The sequence below is a fragment of the Ceratotherium simum genome, chromosome 16 (genome assembly GCF_057802395.1).
Source record: "Ceratotherium simum simum isolate JZ-2026a chromosome 16, ASM5780239v1, whole genome shotgun sequence".
In the NCBI taxonomy this organism is placed as follows: domain Eukaryota; kingdom Metazoa; phylum Chordata; class Mammalia; order Perissodactyla; family Rhinocerotidae; genus Ceratotherium; species Ceratotherium simum.
In genome coordinates, this window is record NC_141915.1 from 48022304 (window position 1) to 48049198 (window position 26895).

At 43.3% G+C, this 26895-nt stretch overlaps 1 protein-coding gene across 1 annotated transcript in view; it reads right to left on the reverse strand.

Annotated features, from left to right (window-relative positions):
• Positions 1 to 26895, reverse strand: part of PITPNC1 (phosphatidylinositol transfer protein cytoplasmic 1) — a 243697-nt gene that overhangs the window by 76744 nt on the left and 140058 nt on the right. Inside the window, exon 5 of the mRNA XM_004432670.3 lies at positions 12476 to 12547. Within this exon, the coding sequence (XP_004432727.1) occupies positions 12476 to 12547 (72 nt within the window). The remainder of the gene's footprint in view (positions 1 to 12475; positions 12548 to 26895) is intronic.

Genomic DNA, 26895 nt, shown 5'->3' on the forward strand with positions numbered 1-26895 from the left:
TCCGTGAACATGGAGTTTTTATCATTTATTTAGGTCTTTGTGATGCTCTTTAATAATAATTTGGTCTATAAAAGTTAGGTTGTTCCTAGGTGCCTTAAAGTTGTGTTGGTATTAATAAAGGTGTCTACCATCAGAGAGCTTTAAACGAGGTGGAGAGACAGTTAAATGAGCAATTACTATATAGCACGATAAGTGCGGTAGTGAGGGAGGCCCAAATAGGGTAGTATAGCAACATTTGGGGAGGTACGTAGCCTGGGTTCTAACCCTCAGCAAGGTTGTACATTTAGAAGTCTACTCTGGGGCCGGCCCCGTGGCTTAGCGGCTAAGTGCACGCACTCCGCTGCTGGTGGCCCGGGTTTGGATCCCGGGCGTGCACCAACGCACCGCTTCTCTGGCCATGCTGAGGCGGCGTCCCACATACAGCAACTAGAAGGATGTGCAGCTGTGACATACAACTATCTACTGGGGCTTTGGGGGGAAAATAAATAAATAAAATCTTTAAAAAAAAAAAAAAAAGAAGTCTACTCTGAATCATCTATGTCTGTCTTTTCAAAACTTCAGGAGACAACCCAGAGTGTAAAATCACTCAGGGTTTCGCAATTCAAAAAATCTCCTCTTCATAAACATCTTTTGGGTGAATAGAATCAATGTTGATGCTGATAATAGTTATGATTAGGCTACTTTTTTTCCGTTTTCTTTCTTGTTTTTTTTTTTTTTTTTTTTTTTTTGTGAGGAAGATCAGCCCTGAGCTAACATCCATGCCAATCCTCCTCTTTTTGCTGAGGAAGACTGGCCCTGGGCTAACATCCGTGCCCATCTTCCTCCACTTTATATGGGCCGCTGCCACAGCATGGCCTGACAAATGGTGCATCGGTGCGCGACCGGGATCCGAACCTGGGCCGCCAGCAGCAGAGCGCGCACACCCAACTGCTGCGCCACAGGGCCGGCCTCTTTTTTCTGTTTTCTTAATGAAATCAGGATATCACTGAAAAGAGAGAAGACTGAAAACTTCTGCTTCATTGCTACAGAAAAAGAAAAATAAAGACTCATTGTGTAACCTTGAGTAAGTTATCTGACATCTCATCGCAACATGAGTAGTTCCTCAATTTTTATAAGACTTTTGTTTTTAAGAAGAAAAAAGTACATATGTAAATAAAATTTTTTTGGCTAAACCATGTGAGAGTAAGAGCATGTGGCAAAATAACTTTGTTCCCGAATATGTCAGCATGTATCTCCTAAGAACAAGGACATTCTCCTACATATCCACAAAAGAATGATCACAGGCAAGATTTTTAATATTGACTCAATACTATACCATACTATTATCTAACATATAGCCCATATTCAAATTTCCCCAGTTGTCCCAATAATAATTTTTCTTGCCACCTGCACCAGCCCACTCCCTTAATCCAGACTCTATCAAGGACTGGGCATTAAATTTAGTTGTTGAATTACTTTAGTTTCCTTTATTTATTTATTTTTTTGTGAGGAAGATCAGCCCTGAGCTAACATCCATGCCAATCCTCCTTTTTTGCTGAGGAAGACCGGCCCTGAGCTAACATCTATTGCCCACCGTCCTCCTTTTTTTTTTCCCCCCTTTTCTCCCCAAAGCCCCAGTAGATAGTGTTATGTCATAGTTGCACATCCTTCTAGTTGCTGTATGTGGGATGTGGCCTCAACATGGTCAGACAAGCAGTGCGTCAGTGCGTGCTGGGGATGTGAACCTGGGCCGCCAGTAGCACAGCGCGTGCACTTAACCGCTACACCTCGGACTGGCCCCATAGTTTCCTTTAATCTATGAGAGTTCCTAAGTTTTTGTTTTGTTTTGGTTTGGTTTCGGTCTTTAATGACATGTTCTTTTTTGAAGAGTTTTGGCTTGTTGTTCTGTATAGTGTCCCTCAATTTGGATTTGTCTGATTATTTTCTCTTGATTGAATTCAGGGTAAACATGTTTGGCAAAAATAATCCATAGGTGATGTTGTGTCCTCCATGTATCACAATGGGAGGCACATTATGTCAGTCTATCCTATTATTGATGATGCAAAATTTGCTTACTTGATGGTATCCACTAGATTTCTCCATTGTTGGTAATTAAGACATAATCTCTGGGGTGATACTTGGAGAGAGTGTGAACTTCTGTTCCCCAATACTGTTTCCCTCAACGGTTTTAGCATCCATTGATGACTCTTGCTTGAGTCAATTATTACTATGGTAGGTGTAAAACGGTCACCCACATCTTGATACTTGGTATGGCTTTTCTAGCTCTGACCTCTGGTTTCCCAATCATGATTCAGCCTTGTCCTTTTATGCTGCTTTTGACCAGTTTGGTTAACTGTCTTTGTCTTCCTAACCCTTAGTACTGTGGAAATTAACAAAAGAAACCTTAACTAAATTGGAGTTGGGAGAGCTCTCACACCCTGTCACACACTGTCAATTACACCAAACAGCCAGAGAGGGATGCTTGCATCTCCGACAGGAAGTAAAACTACCTTACTCCTGAAGGAAGATTTCTCTTCCTACCCAGCAACAGCCCAGCCAATGAGAAACGCCACAGCCCAGCCAATGGGAAACGCCACAGCCCAGCCAATGGGAAACTGTTGCCGCTCTGAACTTCTTTCCCCCAACGGATTTTTGTTTAGGACAGCCCCTCCCTACTCCTCCCTTTTCTCTATAAAGGCAGCTCTGCTCCTTTGTTTTCTAGATTTTCCTATGGTTTGCCAAAGCATGCACATCCCAAATTGCAATTCTTTTGGCTATCCCCCAATAAACTCATTTTGAGATAAAATAACAAACAAATTTGCTTTTTAGTTGACAGGTCCAACAGGTCAGCACAGGTAGGCCTTTTTGGTTTTACCATAGCACTGGTGAACCAAGCGTGGAGAGAAAGCAAATACTACTTGAAACTATATCTATTAATAATAATGATTACTAGTAATAAGTTCTAGCTTCTCTGAATGCATCGTTAACTGTAACCTGCATTGTAACTCTAACTTTGAGAATCAGAAAGCTAGTCCTCATGTTGGATAGACGCTCCTTTCACTCATCTGTTTTTTACATTGCAGCTCTCAGATCACAAATTGTACCACAAAGAGCAAAGACAACATCTTAAGGAATCAAACAGGATCTGTTTTCCATTGTCCTCAAAATGATACTATTAGACACAGAGTGAGTAAGGCCACTGACTTCCCACTTCATGAACCAAAGTAGATATAAAGCCTTCAAAATTGCAAATGGGGCTGTTCTGTACAAACTTCATTTTAGCATGTACTGACTTATTAGAGAAAATTGCAGATTTTGTAGGTGGCTGGTTATAATAATCTAAGGTTAAAAACAGAACTATAAAAGTTGAAGACATCAGAGATCATGTCTAAAATTAAAGCAAATGCTTTTTTCTTTCTATAATCCTCAATTAGAAGCCATTTAAGGAAAAGATAATCAGCTTCAGAGACCTGTAAAATGGATTCTATAGTTCTCACTGGCACCCTTGCTCTACAAATCAGTTTTAGTACGTATGGAAATGTGTAAATAAATTATTTTACTCTATATCCATCCATGTTACCCTCTTGATGTTAAAAATACAAATACTAATATTAATAATGAAACAAACTTCACAATGACTATTGCAATAACAAACCCTCAATAAATAGAGCTCTCTTTAGATGATAAAATTCCCTCTTTGTCAGTTGGTAACTCCCAGTGGAAGCTATTGGTGGTCAGGAAGAGGACTTTTCTAGCTATCTCTCTAAGGCAACACAAGCCAAGTTAAAGCATTGAAGTGTTTACTCAATTCATCCAAAGAAGGCACCCACCCAGGAGAAGAAACTAGAATTCTCAGGTAGACCTTTGTAGTTAACTAAATGAAATAATTTAATTCTCTAAAACCAAGCACAACTCAGTGCTTGAAAATGAGTCTTAACCAAGGAGATAGGATAATAATCAAAAGCTGGACTTGAAAGCCATGGGAAGGTCTTCCTCAGGACCAGGGATGCTCTCCATCCTGGAGCACCTGGAACTTTCTTTTCTCTGTCACTCCTCTCCCTAGATAATCTTATTCATTTCCATCTCTGAATCATGAGCTACACGTCTCTCTGAACTCCAGATTCATATATCCAACTCCTTACCTGCTATTTCCACTTGGAAGTCTCAGCGGCACCTCAAACTGATTGTGTCTCAAATGGAGCTCTTGATTTCCCCTCAGATCCTGCTTCTCCTCCACTGTTCCCCACCATGGCAATGGCACCACCACCCATTCAGGGTCAACAGAGAAAGCTGGAAATCCTGAGATCACCCTCATTTTGCCTCCCCACCCCCACCAATGCATCAATCCCAACAGAAAGGCAATCTGTTTCCATAATATATCCCTCTCCTCTTTATCCACTGCCATCTCTCCAGCCCAAGCCACCATCATCTTGGTCTGGATTATCACAATGACCTGCCAACTGGACTCTCTACTTCCATTCTCACTGTCCTACCACCCATTCTCCATAGAATGACCAGAGCAAACATTTAAAAACATAAATCACCCAATATAATGTGATATCCTAAACTGGATTCTGGAACAGAAAAAGGACATTAGTGGGAAAACTAGTGAAATCTGAATAAAGTCTGTAGTTTTGAAACATGTAACATGGTTATACAAGATGTTAACATTAGGAGAAGCTGGGTAAAGGGTATATGAGAACTCTGTACTATCTTTGCAACTTGAGGGTAAATTTAAGATGATTTCAAATTAAAAAGTTTATTTTAAAACCCCATAAATATCACGTCTCTCCTTTGTTTAAAATCCTTGCATAACTTCCCACTGCACTAAAATCTAAACTCTTTGCCATGGCCTCAGAGATCTTACACGATCTGGCTTCAGCTACTTTTTCGATCTCATTTCCTAAGGGTCTGCTCTCACTCCTAATGGTCTGGCCACTGGTTTTCTGACAGTTCCTGGAATATGTCAGGCTGTGTCAGGGGCTGCGGCCTTTGCCCTGGACTGCCATAACAAAATACCACAGTTCGAGTGGCTTAAACAACATAATTCTCTTTTCTTACAGTTCTGGAGGCTAGAAGTCCAAGATCAAGGTGTTGGCAGGTTTGGTTTCTTCTGAGACCTCTCTCCTCGGCCTGTAGATGGCCTCCTTTTAGCTGTGTCCTCACACGGTCCTTCTCATATGGTCTTTCCTCTGTGCCTGCACACCCCCAGTTTTGTGTATCCAAGTTTCCTCTTCTTATAAGGACACCAGTCTGATTGGATTCAAGCCCACTCTAATGGCCTCATTCTAACGGAATCACCTCTTTAAAGGTCTTATCTCCAAACACAGTTACATTCTGAGGAACCTCAACATATGAATTTGGGGGACACAGCTCATACCAATCTCCTTGCCTGGACAACCCTTCAGATGGTTGGCTTCTTCCCATCCTCAGGTCTCACAGGGATTTGTCACCTCTTCTGAGAGGCATTTCCTGACCACACGGCTTCAAGCTGAGCTCCCCCTCCAGCCTATCTACTGCCTTCTTCCCACCTACTACAGCTGGAATCCTTTGTTTGTTTACTTGCTTATTACCTGCTTCCCTGACTCCATTAGTAGTGGAGGCCTTGTCTTATTGCTGTATCCTCACTGCCTTGTATAATGCCTGGCACATAGTAGGTACTCAAAATTGTTGAACAAGAAATGGTTTACTACAATTCAGACAAAAGCAGAGTCTCACTGGGAAATCATCATTAACGTAGTTAATCACCAGGTATGATCACAACTAAAGCAATACCTAATATTCGTATAGCACTTTACAGCTTATGAAGTGCTTTCAGGTAAATTAACCTGTATGAATCCTCCACACGGTGATGCAAGCATTATTTCCTATATTTTCTTGATGAAGAAACCAAGACTCCATTGCTTAAGCTCACAGAGCTGGGACTTCAACATGGATCTTTTTGTTTCACAAAGAACAAGTTTGTGTTCTTTCATTACAACACAGCTCAACTAAAAACTAAATAAATTCCAAATACCTGTTTTAGGCAACCCCCAAGGAGAGCTCTGTGAAGGACAGAGCCTCACACTTCCAGGAACTAAACTGGACATTGTTTCCCTCTGATCAGGGGAATTTCATTGCTGAGGAATAATGGCTAACGAGAACAAATATGGTGCCCTAAGGCCCTTTTGTTGTGTGGGTGGGTGGGTGGTGATGGTTATAGACATGCTTTTTGTAAACTGGTCTGTTTCCACGGGTTTGAAGAAGTGAAGAAATTTGGAGAACTTGATTTCCTAAGTGTTGGTTTTAAATAGCACTTAATATTTCCTTTAAATCTATAGTTCTCAGCCTTGACACCCCTTAGATTCACCTGGGGGAGCTTTACAAATCCCAGTGCTTGGACCCCACCCCAGACAAATGAAATCAGAATCCCAAGGGGTGGGATGGTGGCTCAGAGAGTGCTAAAGCTTCCGAGGTGAGGGACTGGCCTGGCGGCATAGTGGTTAAGTTCGCACACTCTGCTTTGGCAGCGTGGGGTTCACAGGTTCAGATCCCAGGTGCAGACCTATACACCGCTCATGAAGCCATGCTGTGGAGGTGTCCCACATACAAAAAAATAGAGGAAGACTGGCACAGATGTTAGCTCAGCAACAATCTTCCTCAAGCAGAAAGAGGAAGATCAGCAACAGATGTTAGCTCAGGGCCAACATTCCTTACAAAGCAGAAAAAAAAGGGGCCGGCTCGATGGCATAGTGGTTAAGTTCACATGCTCTGCTTCAGCGGCCCGGGGTTCACAGGTTTGGATCCCAGGTGTGGACCTACGCACCACTTATCAAGCCATGCAGTGGCAGGCGTCCCACGTATAAAGTAGAGGAAGATGGGCACGGATGTTAGCCCAGGGCCAATCTTCCTCAGCAAAAAGAGGAGGATTGGCAACAGATATTAGCTCAGGGCTAATCATCCTCACCAAAAAAAATAAATAAAGCTTCCCAGGTGACTTCAATATGCAGCCATGATTCAGAACCGTTGGTCTAGATCCTCAGATGGGGTGGAGATGGCATATCCTATACCCTCGAAGAACATACCAGGTTTAACTGGAGGGTCCCCTCTCTAAAACTGCACACACTCCCAACTGGAGACTTCAGTGTTCCTAGAGGGATAGTGTTCTATCCTTACTGTGCATTGGCTGGTTTAGACCAACCAATTAAATCAGAATCCCCGGAGGTGGAACCCAGGCATGAGCCATTGTTAAAACTTCTCAGGTGAGTCCAATGTGCAGCCAAGGTTGAGAACCACTGCTTTAAATGGTGCCTGCTCTGTTTGGAAGAGGAAATAAAAGCAAGGCTGCCCCCATTAACCCAGCTGAATGACAGTAACCTGGCAGCAGCCATCACCTGAGTGCTAAGCACTGGCTCTCCCACGTCTAGATTTACAGCCTTGGACAAACAACCGAACCTCCCCTTGGCATGGTGCCATCCTCCCTAGCACTAATTAAGGCCTAAATAATTCTCATCAGTATATGCATAAAATAAATGGGCCTCAATTTAAGACAACTTCCCCATTGTGTCCTGGTTAACGTAATCACAATTTACAGGTTTTTACAATCATAAATACACTAGTTTTATTTTAACAAGGAGAAGATATTTATATCTAGTCATCCCACCACTATTTTTTTTTTTACTAGATATTGGGTCATGTAAAAAATTACTTACATGGTAATTGATAAGGGATAAGAACATGTACTCTATTCAATCACTAATCAATATAATTATCACTAGGGTCTTTCAATTTAATTATTGTTTCTTATCATCATCAATTTCATTAAATTTTTGGCAGGTAGGGAAGGAAACAGGGTGCAGATAGCAGTATGAAAGATGGTAGCTGAATGATAAGAGTGGACACCCAGAAAATGCAAAGAAATGAACTGAATTTATTAAATCATTTGGCAAAGCACTGAGACAAGAGAAATATCCACTATTGCACTGCTTTCTTTAGCAACTCGGCCTCCCACCGAAAACTCCATATTCTTTCCTGGACAGAAAAAGAGCATGCCAACACACGCCATCTGCTTAAGACTCTAGTTCTGAACCCCTGGACAAAGCTATCTCTTAATAATTAAAGTATTATTACATAAATATATATTTCTCGTGTTCTGATTTTCAAGCATTAACAAGTGTGAATGAAAACCAATGAAGTCTTCCTTTTCTGCCTCCCAGTGACCAACCTTGAACCAGCTGGGTGACCAACAGCTGCTGCTGAATATGTAAATGAGAGGAAGGCGAATTGGCAAAGAAGTCGAATCAAGCTGGGGCTGGCCTGTCTGGTCCAGTGGCCTCAGAAGCAAGACCTGGGGATCCATGGAGCAGAGCCAGGCACAGGCTGCGATGGGAACTTGGGCAAAAACACATTTAGGGCCTCTTCAGTGTAACAAGATGGCGGGGCTTGGACTCGGGCAGGCTAGGTGCCATGACAGAGAGATAAGGAGCCGATCCCACAGGCAATCTCAGAGTCAGCAAGTCGGGGAGAAGGAGGTAACGCAGAGTACGATAGCTGGCACTTCTCTCAGAGGGAGCAAATTGTGTCGACAAGGACTGCACACAAGTGCCCAGGGCTTCATTGCTTCTCTCACAGGCCAGCCTAAGTCTCAGAGAGGCCTGGCCCTTGGCATGGGCAGGGGATGCTGACTCCAAGCATGCATCCTGACTCTAGGATGGATAACCTGGTATTTTATTTTATTTTATTTTTTTGAGGAAGATTAGCCCTGAGCTAACATCTGTGGCCAATCCTCCTCTTTTTGCTGAGGAAGATTGGCCCTGGGCTAACATCCATGCCCATCTTCCTCTGCTTTATATGGGATGCCGCCACAGCATGGCTTGACAAGCGGTGCTTTGGTCCATGCCTGGGATCCGAACCTACGAACCCCTGGCCGCCAGAGCAGAGCACGTGAACTCAACCACTTATGCCACTGGGCGGGCCCCGATAACCTGGTATTTTAAATTCCTACGAGAGTAGTAAAAAGAACTTAGCACCTGCCAAAAGGGATACAAGATACTAAACGATAACTATGTGAATTTTTTTGACTATTTGAACTGAGCAGAGGATAAACCAGAAGGTTATCCTGGTCCTGTCAACCTATAAGGATCATGTCTTCACACCTCTACAAATGGAGCAGTTTTTAACTATTCTTGAGGAAGGACAGAACCATAGACAAAAAGAGAAAGCATAGGGAATTTGTTTGGAAAGACTAAAAGATGTTTAAAAAATCTCCCCCCTCCATATTTTTGGATTGTCCCCAGGAAAGCAGTTCAGGCACATTTGATCTGTATCACTGTGCCTGATGGGCCACAGCTACATCAAAATGGTCAAGCTCACTTCAATATCCAGTGACCAGAAATTGTTTAAAGAGCACATTTAAGGGCCGGCCCCGTGGCTTAGTGGTTAAGCGCGTGGGCTCCGCTGCTGGCGGCCTGGGTTCGGATCCCCGGCGCGCACCGACGCACCGCTTCTCCGGCCACGCTGAGTCCACATCCCACATACAGCAACTAGAAGGATGTGCAGCTATGACGTACAACTATCTACTGGGGCTTTGGGGGAAAAAATAAATAAATAAAATGATAAAATAAATAAAGAGCACATTTAAGAATGGCACACAGGGGCCGGCCCGGTGGTGCAAGCGGTTAAGCGCGCGTGCTCCGCTGGGGTGGCCCAGGGTTCGCCGGTTCGGATCCCGGGCGCGCACCGATGCACCACTTGGCAAGCCATGCTGTGGCGGCGTCCCATAGAAAGTGGAGGAAGATGGGCATGGATGTTAGCCCAGGGCCAGTCTTCCTCAGCAAAAAGAGGAAGATTGGCAGATGTTAGCTCGGGCTGATCTTCCTCACAAAAAAATAAATAAATAAAAAGAATGGAATGCAGCCCAGCCATTAAAAATCATACTGTAAAGGACACTTAATGACATGTTAAAAACAGCATATTGTATGATTCAATTTTAGGGGAACTGGTTAAAAAATAAATTCATTAATAATCTGCATGATGAATCAAAATGCTAACAGCAATCATCTCTGAATTATGGGATTACTAGCGGTTTTTCTTTCTTTTTTTCTGCATTTTCCAAGTTTTAATAACCATGTGTTAATTTTCCAATCAGAAACAAGTCATTATTTTACAAGGTTCAAGTTAAACACTGTGTAACACTATTTTAGACAACGAGGCTTTGATGAAGTGGGCCAGCAAAGCACCTCTGATTTCAGGGTGGTAACAAGGAGATGGTCCTAAACTTTTCCCTTGAGGTCACCAACCACCAATGGATGCTAACCATTGGGGATCCTGAACTTATTGGGGAAAGAGTACCCCTGCCAGCTGCATTCTTCTCTCTGGAAAGTTCCAGGAACTCTGGGGAAGGCATTTGGCTGGGATAGCTGGTGGGGAGATCTATGAAGTGGTCAAATTTTGAGATCTGGTGGGTGCTGTTCTGATTTGAGTCTCTCTAACCAGGAGTCAGCAAACTTTTTTCTGGAAAGGTCCAGGAAGTAAATTTAGGCTTTGCGGGTCCTATGAGCTCTGTTGCAACTACCCAACTCTGCTGTTGTAGCACAAAAGCAGCCTATACAATACATAAATGAGTGAGTGTGGCTGTGTTCCAACAAAACTTTATTTACAAAAAAAGTAGTTTGTTGACTCCTGATAAACTCCGGGTTTTCTAACTTAATTCAAGAGGCTGAAGTGACCAGATACCAGCCAACTCAGTCCCTGTAAATAGATGGGTCATTATTGAATGCCGCTCCTCAAGCTCTTTGCATTCTGAAGGGTGACCCGTGGTGACTCTTCACATGCAAGGAAGGGGAGACCACTACTGTGCTTATGTTTTTAGTCATTTAATACGTTGGTTTTCCCCCCAGCTAAACTATGAGTACCTGAAGTTTGAGAAATGAGTCTGCATTTTTAATACCATCCATGCAATTCATACAATGATATATAAATAGAAGGTGCTTGATATGCCCTCGCTGAATACTGAATGAGGGGCCAGCCCGGTGGTGTAGTGGTTAAGTTCATGTGCTCCACTTTGGCGGCCCAGGGTTCGCAGGTTTGGATCCTGGGCACGGACCTATGCACCGCTTATCAAGCCATGCTGTGGCAGGCGTCCCACATATAAAGTAGAGGAAGATGGGCACGAATGTTAGCCCAGGGCTAATCTTCCTCAGCAAAAAGAGGAGGATTCGAAACAGATGTTAGCTCAGGGCTAATCTTCCTCACCAAAAAAAAAAAAAAATACTGAATGAGTGAATGAATGAGTGTCCTCCTGAGTGACACCTTTTGGGAACCACTCAAGCTCCGTCAAGGCAGACTCAACCTTGAATAGGACAACCTGTGTCCTGCACAAATACACCCGTAACTTCTAGGAGAATTTGTTCCTGCTATAGGCAGGAAGGAAGTTTCTAGAAGATGTTTCTAGAAGATGTCAACACGAAGAACCACAGAGTAGGCATGGCCAAAGCTGTCCCTCCTAGAGGGTTTCTTAGTTCTTCTCAGTGACTGTTTTCACATGAAAGAAGGTTTTCACATGAAAGAAGGTTTTCAAGTTGACAATGTTTACGAGTCCTTAGATCTTGCTTCATGGCACTTAGGTACTTCCACAACTGCTTGCACCCCGTTTTGCATCCCCTTGGCTCAGTGAAGGCACCAAAGGGGTCACCTTGTCAAGAAACTCTCTATGCCCACTTTGACATAGTTTCAATCTTCATCACTCTCCACAAATGCAAAACACGTAAATGAAGTAGAAATTAATAGGTGAAGCACTATAGCTTCTAGATCCAGGCTCCTTCCTCAATGGGTCTTGATGGGACCCACAGCCCAATCTCAAGACGAGGCTCTCGGTAGGTCAAAACATTCACTCTCAAAGAGAATGGAATGTAGAAACGTATTGCGCTGACGGAAAGAGTCTGGGGTAAAAGCCAGGTCAGAAGATGGATTTTAAGCAATACTAATAAACAAAGTACTTGGCTGAAATTTAATAAGAGTCAGAATGCCTCATGAGATAAATATTTTGCAGGAGGGGTACACCCTGATTTTAAAGGGGGATATGTGTGTACATGCGTATATATGTGAACATAAGCACAGTCCAGGAAATATATACAATATACACACATACATCTGAGTGTATTCATTTTTCTAAGTAAACGTTAACAACCATTGAGAAGATGTGTGCTCAATCCAATGATCAGAAATCAAATCCTGGGGTTCCAAGGTCCCCACCATCCTCACAACCCCTGATGACAATCACTCTACAGAGATTTCTGCACAGAGGCCCATAGAAAGTACATAAAAATGAGAAGAAAGAAAAGCTAGACAAGAAAATCATTCCAGGGAGAAACCCCAGGGAAACAGGCCTCAGAACTTCTCTGAGGTCCCAGGCACAGATCCTACCATGGCCCTGGCCACACAGGGGCTGTGAAAAGTACTGTGACTCTCAGAGCCCAAGAGGTGAGCACAGCACGGAAGGGGGGTGGGCGCTACTCACGCTGTCGTTGCTTCCTTTGTTGTCCTCATACTTGGTTTCTATATGAATGGAGAATTTCGGCAGAAAGGAACACTATGAAAAAAAGTAAAGTTTCGTTAGCATAATATTTTTTCTCTCTTCACATCTTCAACACAGCCCCTGGCTGCTCACCTGACCATTCGGGTGGGAGCACTGTTCTAGAGCAGAAATGTTAAGATACTAGGTCAGTATCCACATTCAGACCAGAAATGCTGCCTTGACAAGGTGAACACAATTTCTTCCAGAGGTCAGGCCCAAGAGAATAACCAGCAATGGAAGGCAAGTCGCCGAGGACATTTTCAAAAGGAGTGTGTTCTGTGAATCCTACCACCGGCTTAGAAAAGCAAACTCCTGAGACAGAGGCAATTCTAGTTCTGGGGTGCTTACCTTTGGGGAGCCGCTGCACTGCTGGATACCTGGGGACACAGCCTTAACCTTTATATAAATATTCATAATAAACCTAGGGGGGTGGGAGAACTTTAGGATCATAAATTATTGAGTCAGACAGACTAGGCTTTTAATTTTGGGTTTATCACTTGATAACTGTGTGATTTTGGATAAGTCATCTAACTTCTCTGAACCCCTGCAGTATTAGAACAGGGACAATAATTATTACCTAGTAGTGACATTGTGAGGGTTCAATAAAATCACGTGGGTAAGGCACACAGTGCTGGGCATGGAGTAAGCACTCAACGAATGGCAGCAATCAGTATGGGGCTGCAGCTGTGTGTGACCATAAGAGGCCGCCCTTCTTCTTGCCCACACGGGAGAGAAACTCCAAACGCACACCACCTGAGTGTCCAGTCTCACTGAGTCACATTCTACGTATTCAGTAGATTTTAAGGGTGCAAGTAGCTTGAGAAGAGGATTTTGATGGATGTTGATGTAACCTTCCTCCTGCTGGGACTGAGCTGGGCATTAACTTTCTCAGCCAGAGATGGGATTGAAGACTAATGGGTACAATGACCCAGCAACTCCACGGGGAGCTGCAGGTGTTGCAGAAATGAGACTCCGACCGATATGCTCACAGTCTTAAGAGGATGGTTTCTTATTTATTTACCCAACATGCATAGAGCACATACTCTGAACCAGGCCCTGGTTTAAGTGCTTCCAAGTTCTAATTTTTATTCCTTGTAACCACCCCAGGAAGCAGGTACTATTATTATCATCCCTGATTTAAAGATGAGGAAATGGAGGCACAGAGAGGTTAAGTGAATGGCCCACGATCACACCGCTGTTAAGTAGCAGAGTTGAGATTGAAAGGTCTGGTGGCCTGGTCCCAGTGTCCATGCTCTTGATCACTTCCCCATTGGTTCTCAAAGTGGGGTCTCCGAACCTGTGGCAGCAGCAGCAACAGCAGCATCCTGGAACTTGTTAGAAATGCAAATTCTTGGGCCCAACCCCAGACCCACTGTGGGGATGAAGGCGATGAAGAGCTTAACAAGCTGCTTCAGAGCTGATGCAGGCTCAAGCTGGAAAACCACCTCACTACACCACGCACAGGGAGGAAGCAGAGAGAATGCATTACCTAAAATCCCTCAGTCCACAATATGCACCCTCACCCCACGTGCTTCATCCCCACGACGACCATGATCCCCTTTCAGCCAAGCTGAGACCCCTGGTAGCATCTGTACAAGAAGGCAGAGGCCTTGGACTTGCCATTGATACTTCTGCTATCACACACCTATACGCATTCGGCATTCATCTGTCTTAATCTGAGCGAAACAAGCAAGCTGAGCCGTGACTAAGGAAACGTGGAAACAATCAATCCCCGTAATTGCCTTTATGGAGCACAATAATCCCTGTGATTATTCATTAACACTTTCTTTGCTTTCTCCTCTCAAGCCTCTCACTCCACAACTGTGGCCCTCACACTTAGTCCCAGGGAGCTCCAAGGAGGGGCTGTCATTGTGAATTGAGACGCTGGAGGCATCGGAGCGGCTCAGAGCCCCACGGCAAAGCTCTCGATCGACACATGAACTTGGGGAGATGCACCTGCTGAGAGACCCTTTTAAAAATAACAAGCCTTCAGGTCAACGGATTTGTCCTTTTTAACCCATAATTCATATGAGGGTCAATCCAGCGTGTGCACCAGGACCAGGTGGTGAGAGAACAGAGCCGTCCAGGGTGGGGAGCTGGGTCTGGGTGCATCGGAGTGGAACCCCGCAAGGAGTTTTTATCGGTTGAACCTCTAAACCACTTACCTAAGGTCAAACAAAAGAATTTTAGCATTTGGGTATTAAACCCAAACATGAAATGCAAAACCCCCATGCAAATTAGCAGATGTTATTATTTTTGAGACAGGGACTTAGGTTATTTTCATATCAGAATGGCAACCCTGCCAGAGGTTGGGAGTGCACCTGGCTTTGGCAAAGCAGTGGGAAGACCCGGATTAGACAGCGACTCCAGGCGGGTCAGCGTTTCCTCCTTCAGCAGTGGTTGGGACTGATAATCCCCTTGGGATATCTGATGGCTGCTTCTCAGAGCCCTGGTGTGTGCAGCATGTCAGGTGAAAATCAGCAGTATCTCTGGCTCAGGGCATTTTCAGAGTTGTCACTAAAATCTTTCCAGCTAGATGTCTACCTTGAGATAAAACTGCTTCCCCCATGCAGGTTAGCGTCCCTAAAAATCCAGCCCACTAATCCTAGGGGAGCCTTAACTGTAAAGCAAGGTCTTTTCCTTCTCCCTGGTTGACCCCCTATTGTATCTCACCTCTGAGGTCATCCTAAATCCCTTCCCCTCTCAAGACCTGTGCTCGGCTTCACCCTTCCTCCCTCGAAGCTGGTAACTCTGATTCATAGTTTAATGAGGACACAGACTGTGTGATAGAAACACCTACCACTTCTCTCTCCTCCATTGCAAATCTTCTGCTTATTTTTTATGCTGCTTCTTATTCTTTGCGAATCAGAGAAAGACACTGCCTTCTTTATTCCAGTGGAAAATAATACAACGAGAAGTACTGAGACACAGGAGTCAGCAGACCTGGGCTCAGTCTGAGAGGTATTGACTTGGGCAAATTATTTCACCACCCCCAGCCTCAGTTTCCACATTTCTAGAATGGGGACAATCCTTCTCTACTCTGTAGGAGTGTTGAAAAGATCAATGAGATCATTCAGGTAAACTACAGCACAGAGCCTAGCACATAGTAGGTACACAGCAAAAAATATTTGTAAGTCTCTTCTCTGGAAACTTGTTTCATTGATTATTTGCATCTTCTCCCTGCTTCCTTCCCGCAGCCTAAAAATATGATGAAAAGTGCCATATTCTTAAAAAACAAATAAGCATCAACTTCCCTTGGTTATGTTTCTTCCTCCATCTACAATCCATTCCATTTCTCCTTGTCTTGCCTTGATTGTCTTCACAATCAAACTCTATTAAAAGAGTAGTCAATACTTGCTGTCTACTTTTTTACCTCCTACCTCTTACCCAGTGCAATAATGGTATGGAAATGACTGATCATCAAAGAATTTTCCAACCAGCATTGCTTCTCCATCCACACCCTCTAGAACTCTCTACACTGTTTGATATGACTGAGCAATCCCTCCTTCCTGGACAGTAGTTCCTTCTCAGCCTTCTCTTCCCTTCTCCACCGCTTCAATGGAGGTAGTCCCTTAGGTTCTGCCCTCCACCCTATTTTCTTGCTTCAAACCCGCTCCTCTGGTGATCTCATCTGCTCCTGACTTTTCCATGACCAATTTTTATGGATTCCTCCCAAATCGACATCTCTAACTCCAACTGCTCTTCTCACACATCCAGCTGCCCACTGGCAATCCCCAACAAGGATCTAACAGAAACACTAAACTCGAAAGGTCCATTCTGAATTCGAATGTTCTCCTGCACTGTATGAGTTTCCTAGGGCTGTCATAACCAATTATCACGAACTTAGCGGCTTAAAACAGCAGAAATTTATCCTCTCACAATTCTGGAGGCTGTAAGTCTGAAATCAAGGTGTTGGCAATCTCATGTTGTCTCCGAAGGCTCTAGAGAAGAATCCTTCCTTGCCTCTTTCAGCTTCTGGTGGCCTCAGGTGTCCCTTAGTTTGTGGCTGCATTAACTCCAATCTCTGCCTCTGTCTTCACATCACCTTCTCTCTGTGTCTCTCTGTTTCCTCTTCTTTTCTTATAAGACATCAGTTATTGGATTGAGGCCCACCCTAAATTTATTGTGATTTCATCTCACATCACAAAGTCTTTAACTAATTACATCTGCAAAGACTCTACTTCCAAATAAGGTCACATTCTGAGGTTCCAGTGGACATGACTTTTAAGCGGACACTATTCAATCCACTACACTCATCCATCACATCCAAGGAACCCCCAAGTCCTGCTGGCTCACCTTCCCTCCTTAAGGAGAAAACCCTAATTTTTTTTCTGGCTCTGCCCTGTATTCATCCCATGGGTCAGTCACAGAAGACCACTTTCTATTCCCTGGAACACTTCGGGCTGCCATGTTTTTTTTCGCCCACAGGTCTCTCAGCCTGAAATTTCCTTCCTAAATCTTAGCCACAGACCATCTCAAATACCATTTCAGAAGGATTATCCCATACATGCAGGCAGCATTCTGTTTGTACCTTTGTCACAGCATTTATCTCCTTTTCCATCATCACAATTAGCTGTCTGTGTGTTTGGCTCACCAACCAGATGATAAGCTCTAATACTATTGCAACCGAAGGATCCCTCCCCTATACCCCGCTGCCATTAGGAATGGCGTTAGTCGCAGCCACCCCAGTTATTCAGGCATCAAAGAATCTCCTTTAGTTTAAGGTTGCTCAAATCTGCTTTCTGTGACCAAAGGCTTTGCTCCAGCTAGGAATATACCATCTAACCTAGTCATTCTCAAATATCCAGGGGAAGAGGGGAGCACCCCATCTTGCAACCCTGGACTATCACAAAATATGCACTGCTCCCTTAGACATCTTCCATTTTTAGCCATGTTCAGTCTGGTTATGTCAAGGTTCCCAACTTTTTTTCCATGCCCACACTGCTGACAGTTCCCTCAGTGATATGGAAGCCCCCTCATCCAAGGAGATGTGTCAGAATCTTTAGCAGATAGCGCATGCTCTCTGTGGCACAGTCATTTGGGAACAGTGAATGTCTGAAGTCCCATTTGGTTCACAACAACATGAAGGAAAGACTAAAATACCCACGGTAGACAGAATTCTAAGATGGCCCTCAAGATTCCCAGCTCCCAGTATATACACCCTGTATCATGCCTCCCCTTAAGTATGGGCAGGCTGTGAATATGATGGGATAGCAGTTCCTCTGATTAGATTACCAAGGTGAGCAGATCATGTTACATTATACAAGACTTTCTTTTAGAAGTAGAGATTCTTTTGCTGGCTCTCAGGAAGTAAAGCTGCCATGTCTGAGAAGGCCACATGGCTGGAACCTGAGGAAGATCTCCAGGAGCTGAGAGTGACCCATGGAGGCCAGCCAAATAGAAAACCAGATTTCAGTCCTACAACTGTAGGAACTGAATCCTGCCAACAACCAATGAGCTTGGAAGAGGACTCTGGGCCTCAGAAGAGACTGGAATCCTGGATGACACCTTTATTTCAGCCTGAAATAAAGACTCTGAGACTCTGAGCCAGCACCCAGCTAAGCTGGGCTCCAATGGTAATGTCTGAGATGATAAATTTGTGTTGTTTTAAGTCACTAAGTTTGTGGGAAATTTGTTATGCAGCAATAGAAAACCAATACAACAGCCAACCTCAAGAATCCAACCACTGCTTCCCTTCCAAATCACCCTTCCAATCACTCTCATCTGAGTCAAGCATCACTCACTTTCAAAAACATGTCCAAGGAAATGGGGAATTTGTACTCTTTCTAGCTTAGTAGTTCTACTCTATGATGTCATTTGCTTTGTCAATGGCCACTGCTTATTGCCCAGGGTGATATTTGCTAGTAACTGATGCCACTAAGCTTGCCATCGTGGGTGTCCAGAGGCAGCAGTGTGTACCCAGCCCTCAGGGAGCAAGTATGGTGGTTCAGTAGAAAGAATACAGGTTTGGGAGTGAAATAGACTTTAGTTCAAACCCCAGCTTCTTTTCTCAAAAACTGTGTGACTTTGGGCAAATTTCTTAATCCTGAGCTTCAGTTTCCTCATCTATAAAATGGAGACAGTACCAACCTCATAGCTGTGGGGTGAGGATTAAGTGAGATAACAGATGTCCAAGGCCAGGCAGTGTCTGGCAGAACAGGTACTTGAGAAATGTTGGCCCATGCTATTGTACCCCTCCCCATGCAACTCCTATAACCTATATGGGGGAGAAAATAGAGCTGGGGTGGAGGGAGATCCTCCACTGTGTATGTTCAAGGATGCACTGGGAGGATGTGGGCTTGCTAGAACGGTGGCAACAGGAGGACTGATTGGTCCTTCCCATGACATGGATGGTGGCCAAGCCACAGAGCAGGTTCGGGCTCCTCCAGCCTCACCCTGACTCCTGACCTACTGAGCTGCTGAGGACACGTCATCATGTCTTCCAGGTCTGCCCCTCACTGTCCTCCTTTTCCTAAAGGCCTGGCAGCTCCTTTTTCTGTGCAGAGGCTCTCTCCTCTCACCTCTTCTCAGCTTTCCTACACCCCCTGCCAACTTCATTCAGGGAAACAAGAATACTGCCAGGATCTCTGTGAACTTTCTTCTTCCTAGATCTAAAGGCTTTATGCCCATTGGTTCACTCAGCCTTATTACAAAAACTGAGGCTTAAGAAATAGCATCAAAAAACAGCATCTGGGAGCCCCAGGGATCCCATGAGATGACCCTGCTTAGAGGCAGAGGGCTGGGCAGTGACTCTAGAGCAGCGTCATGAAGCAGGGGAGAGGCTATGAAGTGCCCTCCTCCCCGGGAGCCCGGGGGACATCATGAGTCACTTCAGCCCCTCCCCAGTGCTCCTTCCTCCCCTGGGCCCACTCCAGATCTGGAATCTTCTTTCTCATGAAAAATCTTTCTTTCTTTCTCTCTCTCTTCTTGACTAGCAGAGTAGCTTGGCCAGGAGAATTATAACAAATATTCACTTTGTTACATCCAGGGTGTGTTTTGCCCTCAATCCCCTAAAAATAGTAACAGTGTCATGGAGAAATCAGGGAAATAAGGCACAAGATCTCCTGTCATCTCCTCTTTGATTTCTAGCTTAGATCCTGCCAAGCCAGAAGAGTCTTACTAGCGCTGCTGTCATCTGCTCCCTGCCATGACCAGCTTCCTTTGTACCCAGTATCTGAGAATCTTTAATTTGCCTTCCAAACGCAATGGCATCCACCGCAATGAACTTCTTCTTGCAAAGTGATCATTGAGTACCTGTGAAATCTCTAGCACCTAAAACCGAATGTGCAGAAAAGCAATGGTTCTTTGGTGAACATTTAAATGCATGTATCTTTTGGAAGTGATGGGCGAATCTGCAGTCGGGAAGAAGAATGCCAGGAAAGATGAGCAAAGTACCTGGGCTTCTGTAAGAATAATTTCCAGACACAAGCATGCCCAGGTTCAGTGTCGGGAAACGAAAGCAGCATATGCAAAATGCACAGCAGAGCTGAATTTTCAATTCACTACAGACATGCTTTGGAAAAATGAAAGAGCTATTTTTAGTCTAGTGATTGATTAGGGTTGCTATGGCAATAAGAAACTCTTACGAGAACAAAACTAAATGTAAGCAAGTCTTAAAGAGAAAGGGGCAAACACACTGGGAACTTCAGAGTCAGTTTCCGGGTGGTGCTGGAAGCCCTTGCTGCAGTCTCCACACCTGCAGAGGAAAAGGGGACGGTGGCTGAAGAGAAGGGGCCAGGGGAGATGAGATCTGAGGCTCTCTAGGGAGTCTGCATTCCCGCAGCATAGAGTGGCAAAACTTCTGGGAAAACATGCACCATTCACTTCGAAGATCATCATTATTGTCATATTATACTCCAGCCATGGTGAAAACATCCAGCCATGGTGAAAACTACAAGCTAAATCCCACCCTATACCAGTTTACAAAGTAAAATAAAAATCATACTCTCTCTAACATTATATATTTCTAAAACTTACTTTATGATGGCTCATCTGATGGGCTTATTAAAAACAGATTCCAGGCCCCTCTTCTGATGATTTGCTTTCAGAAAGTTGATGGAATCCCAGAGCCCACTCCTGAAACCAGGACCTGATTTTTCTGTTCTCTTTTATATAGCTTTACTCACATCCCATATTATTCACCCATTTCAAGTACACAGGTCAGTGTTTCTTAGTATATTCACAGTGATGCAACCATTACCATGATCTAATTTTAGAACATTTTCATCACCCTAAAAAAGAAGCTGGTACCCATTAGCAGTCAGTCCCCATTCCCACCTCCCCAAGCAATCACTAATCTACTTTCTGTCTCTATGATTTGTCTATTCTGGACATTTCATATAAACGGAATCATATAATACATAGTCTTTTGTATTTGGATTCTCTCACTTGGTATCCTTTTCATGGCAGAATAATATTCCATCATATGGATATACCATACTTAATTTATCAATTTATCAGATGATGGACATTTGTTTCCACTTTTTGGCTATTATGAATAATGCCACCATGGACATTCTTGTACAACTTTTTGCCTGGACATGTTTTCATTTCTCTTGGGTATATACCTAGAGTGGAATTTCTGGATCATATGGTAACTCTATGTTTAACCTTTTAAGGAACTGCCAGATGGTTTTCCAAAGTGGCTGCTCCATTTCACACTCCTACCAGTAGTGTCTGAGGGTTCCAGGTCCTCCACCTCCTTGCCAACAATTACTATTGCCCAGGTGTTTCTTAATCCCGGGAAGTTTTGGAATACCTTTGGGTCAAAATGATGATCCAAGGAAACCAGTCACCATTCCTTATGTCCAGTCTGAGACAGAAAGACATGACCCCACACTGAGGTAATAATGACAACAGTATTGATACTCTACTTACTATCATCAGGGACTGTTCCAAGTATTTGATATACAATAATTCATCTACTAACTCATTAACCCTCATACAACTCTATGGGGGATATCCTATTATTACCCCCATTATACACATAAGAAACAAAGGCATGGAGAGGTCGAGTAGTGTGCCCCCCGATCACATAGCATTTACACGATGCAGCTGAGATTCAGCTCAGTCTGGCTCTGAGGTTCGTGCTCGTGACCCCACGTCCTGCTGCCTCTTGAGTATTAGGAAAGCACATGAGTGTTTCCAGTGGAGTTGAGTGCTTATCCGGAGGTGATAGTGGCTAAGGCACTTCAGTATGTCCTATGGCCACTGAGAGCAGAGAAAATATGTGTGTGTGCATCTGTCAAATGATAGCTATGCCCTACTTCAAACAAGCCCAAAGAAGAAAAAACAGGAGTTACCAGAAAGATAAATTGGGGAAATAATTATTCATTTAAGAAATCCACAGTGGTATTCCTTTAAACGCAAAAATATCCTACTACCTTTAAAATACAATCATTTTCAAAAATTGAAATAAATATGATGGCTTAAGTTAATTCCTACTGTGGAAGTGCTCTTAAAACCCTGCCCAGAACTCCAGGAAGGGCATGAATTCTCAGGTGTGAAAAAAATATTACGAATGAACAGATGTTCATTACCACATTGTTGGTCCTATAAAAAACATGGAAACAACCCAAAGTCCACCAGCAGAAGGTTGGTTAAGTACACTGTGGTGGACTCTAAAGCTATTAACAAAGCAAAGTGTAAAACAGGATGATCTCATTTTTGTAAAAAGAAAAAAAAAGTGTGTTAGTATATGCACAGGAAGAATGGAGGAATAGATACCAAAATATTCTCATGGAGAGAAGTGGAAATTATGGGGCCCTTTTATTTTCTGTGATATACATTTTTATAATGCTTATATTTTACAATAAACATCTACTTTTTCAGTGACGAAGCAGAAAAAATTTCAAATCTAATAAAAAAGTAAACACATCAATGATATCCCAAAGTAACTATATTATCTCTAATGGAAGTCGTAATATGTTACAAAAGTTCTCTTAATTTTAGTCCACTTTAACTTAAAGAGGAATGGATTATAAAGAGCACCATTAAGTAGATGGAGAAGGCGCAAACCCAGGCAGTTTGGGAATCGCAACTTCAAGTGGTTCCGGTCTCATATATCACACTTTTTCATGGAGTTTTTGAACAAGGCTGGATCTGAGAAGTGATATAGTTCAGTAGTTCAAATCATTTTTTTAAAAAATTACTATTATTATTATTTTTCCTCCCCAAAGCCCCAGTGCATGGTTGTATATCCTAGATGTAAGTCATTCTAGTTCTTCTATGTGAGCCACCGCCACAGCATGCCAACTGACAAGACAGATGGAGTGGTTCCGTGACTAGGAAGTGAACCCACGCTGCCGAAGCGGTGATTGTCGAACTTTGACCACTAGGCCATCAAGGCTGGCTCTCAAACCATTTTTTTAAATGGCATCAGAGTTCTTTCTTCAAATAAAATGTTACGCAGGGACATGGTGGCCAGTGAGGCATGCCCATGGGACCTATTGGACCAAGAGAAAGAAAGTTTGAAAACTGCTGATTGAGCCCACTAACTCAACACTTTATTCCTGGTCTCCAGCCAGAATCCTTCCATGTCTGAGAGCAAACTTTACAAGGAGGCTTGGAATCATGAAAGTTAAATGCAAGAGCTGAGAAGCTGACTTGGGGTAGATGAAGTATTTATAGGCTTTTAAAAGACCATTTCCTTTTAGCTTTTATCTGGAACTCAATGCATTCCTCTCTGGCCATCTTGTTCTGTCTCCATGCAACACGTGTTCTCTGCTATGAATGAACATTAAATTCTATATAGACTTGACCTTCTCTCTAATGGAATTCCCTTGAAGACATCAATTCTCTGGTACGATGTTTTATATTATCATATTAAGAGTACTCCAAGGCCATACAGGGAATTTCAGCTTGAGATGGGATCACTAATAAAACTAGATTTGCAAATGTTTCCACCTTTCACCACCAGGATACTTACATCCAGAATGTTCCACAGGGCTAGTGAGATCAGGTCTAGAGTTTAGGATTTATTATCTTTTAGGAATCTGGGGCTGGAGCCTGTGCTGTTTGAAAAATAGGAGCCTGTGGGTGGTGAATCTGTATGTAGAGGCAGCTGGTAGACACCTAGATCTTAAAGTTCCTTTCAACTTTCTTTATTCTTCATCAGGAAACTTTTATCCTTCCATTTTGATAGAAAATTTGCCCCAAAGTTGGAAGGTAATATACACATATATAAACTTCTCTTTTTTGCCTGGAAGATCTTTAACACATATACCAATTTCAAGAAGGTGTATGTCTGGCTGTCCCCTGTCTACTCAGAACCTCAGTCATCATGCAGGGAAAGATGCAAAGGAAATAAGGGGAGATATTGGGTTTCCTTTGCTGTTCTGGGTTCTGAATTTCTAAATATGACTTTATACACAGATAGTGTGTGTGGTAATAGTGACAGGATAGCTTGAAAAAAATTGCAAAGAAGACAATTCCAGAAAAGTGAGAAAAGGAACCCAAGTGGAGATTTTAAAAAGTAGAAGAATTTTAAAGCAAAGAGAAGGAGAAAAGTAATTGTGTGTAAATAACAGAGAAAAGGATGAATCAGAGAATGACTTCCCAAATATAGGCTGCATAGGAAGAAAAATGTGGCCAGGAAGAGCGGTGGGACGTGAAAGAGAGGTAGGGAAGGATGAGAGGAAAGGAGTGTGCGGAAGGCAGAGCATGGAAATACAGCAGAAAACAGCTGCTCGGATTCCAGCCCACAGTGAGGAAATGAATGCTAGCTTCTCCGCTGCTTCTCATCAGCCTGCACCCTACCCTGAGGCTTCTGTTCATTCATTAGTTCATTCATTAATGGAGCCTGTTCCCATCCTCTTCCACTGAGTAACAGCAACTCACAGAGAAGCAAGGCCAGGAGGGAGAGAGAGCGAAGACATGAATGAAAGCATGTTTTCTCAATGGCGCATGGTTTACTAACAGCGTTTCTATGAAAACTGAGCAGGGAAACTCAATTCAGGCTCATACAATCTAGGGCTGGACCCTTCAGGGCAGAATAAGCAGAGGATGCTCATACTGATAGCTACACACAATAAAGGCAAGACAAGATTTAAAGAGGCAGACAGAACACATAAAGTGAAAAAGAATTGCATGGAAGTAACAGAGATGGGAATGAATCGGAGTGGCTTCCCAAATATAGGCTGGCACATGGCCAGGTAGGCAACTTTCAGATTGCAAGCCTTCTCAGTTAAAAACTGTAAGAATCATCCCTCTTAACCAACTGGGCAAATTCCTCACTTAACTACACACTATCATGTAGTTCAGAGTATCTTAGTGGTTAGAAAGGTTAAAAGACATGGGGGCAATTTTGCATTCACTTTATTTAATCACTGAAATTTTACTATTTCAGTATATCCATAATTGTACGTGTTTTATTTTATTTTTATAGAAAGAAATCTGCCCCACAAAATCTTTCCAGTTGTATTATTCTGATCTTACCAACTTGAACTAACCACAACTCCATAGGCATTAATAAATTGTAGAAAAGAAATCCAATTTTTAGTACCACAGGTGGAAAATAGAAAACATAAAGAAAGGAAAATTTCCTAGTAAAATCTTCTACTGAAAATTCCTTTAAACACTTTTTTCTCTGATGATTTCCCTCGGTAAGGTCACTCAAAGTGGTGTTTTAGGGCCGGTCCTGTGGCTTGGTGGTTAAGTGCGCGCGCTGCGATGCTGGTGGCCCAGGTTCTGATCCCGGGCGCGCATCGAGGCACCACTTCTCCGTCCATCCTGAGGCCGAGTCCCACATACAGCAACTAGAAGGATGTGCAGCTATGACATACAACTATCTACTGGGGCTTTGGGGGGAAAAAATAAAATAAATAAAATCTTTAAAAAAAAAAAGTGGTGTTTTAAAAAGTGCAAACAATTTAAAAATGCTATGTTATGGCAGAGAAGCATATTTTATCTTCTGCTCTCTCCCCCAAAAATGGCTGAATTAATTTTCTTTGAAGAACGAAGAGCTCGGGAACAGCTAGAAATGGAAATGAGATAAACTGGACAGACAACACTGGCTGTTCCAAGGGCCCTGCTTCACCAGGCACCAATTGACTGGGTTGCTGAGATGTGGAGACGAGCTCCAGTCCCACACAAGGACCAAGGCACATCTGTGAATAAGCTGGTTTGCAACTGGTTCACCCATACAACCAGTTCACTTTCTAAATCGAAATAACTCAGAATGCATAAGCTCACTGTCATCCCAATGCACTGCTGTCTTTGCTGCGTGGCCTAACAGAATTGATGTTGCTTGAAAAGGAAAGTACAGGTTCTGTGTCGCCTGATTCTTAAAAAAAAAAAATCATCACTGTTGGGAGTTCTTCAAAAAACTCTGATATTTGAGTAATAGTAATCTTTAGGCAACATATTAGCCCACTGAAATTTAAGAGAAAGTAACATTTACTGAAATAGAATTGATCCACTGGCTGATTTAGTGGGCACATAATGGCTCTGACCCTGAGAGAAGGTTCTGGAACTTCCCTAAGTTGCAAAATCCAAGGTCCCATGGACGAATAAACGTGGGAAGTGTTGCATACTATGGCTCCCTTTTGGAGATTCACAGTGTACATTAGAACGAACAGTAAAAGCTCTTGAGAAGTATTGCAGTAACAACATCTGTTTTTTTTTTTAAAGATTTTATTTATTCAGTTTTTCCCCCCAAAGCCCCAGTAGATAGTTGTATGTCATAGGTTCACATCCTTCTAGTTGCTGTATGTGGGACTCGGCCTCACGTTGGACGGAGAAGTGGTGCCTCGGGGTGCGCCCGGGATCCGAACCCGGGCCGCCAGCATCAGAGCGCGCGCACTTAACCGCTAAGCCACGGAGCCGGCCCAACAACATCTGTTAAACTCTGTATAACCCAGTGTTTTCCTTGCTTCACTGGCTATGAACCATCTTGATGACAGTTATAAATGGTTCTAGACTGTTTCCATCTAAATTCTCTTGAACTCTGAAGATTTTTGAACTTGGTCATTCTGACTCTATTTATGACACCAGCCTCATGCCATGACCCATGTCTCCACTGCCTTCACCATCTTCTCTGTGGGAGTCCTCTTCTGGTCTGTGCCTAATTGCTGCCTTGCTCATCAGCACCCTCAGCTGGAGGACTGTTTCTCTGGCCTGGTCCCTAACAGGTCCCAGCTTATTTGGCCCCATTTCTAAGAAGGGACACTTCCCTTTGCCCCCATAATTACGTATTCCCCTAGATATTCAGGGTTAATTGTGGTGTGGAGATCAAAGTTATTTCCTAATCCCCTAACCCCCATCTCTACCTCTGTCTCCATGACCACAAAGAAGGAACACTTACGGACCTTCGTTCTCTTAGCTTACATAGTAGTTGAGATGGTCAGATTGTCCTCTAATTTCCT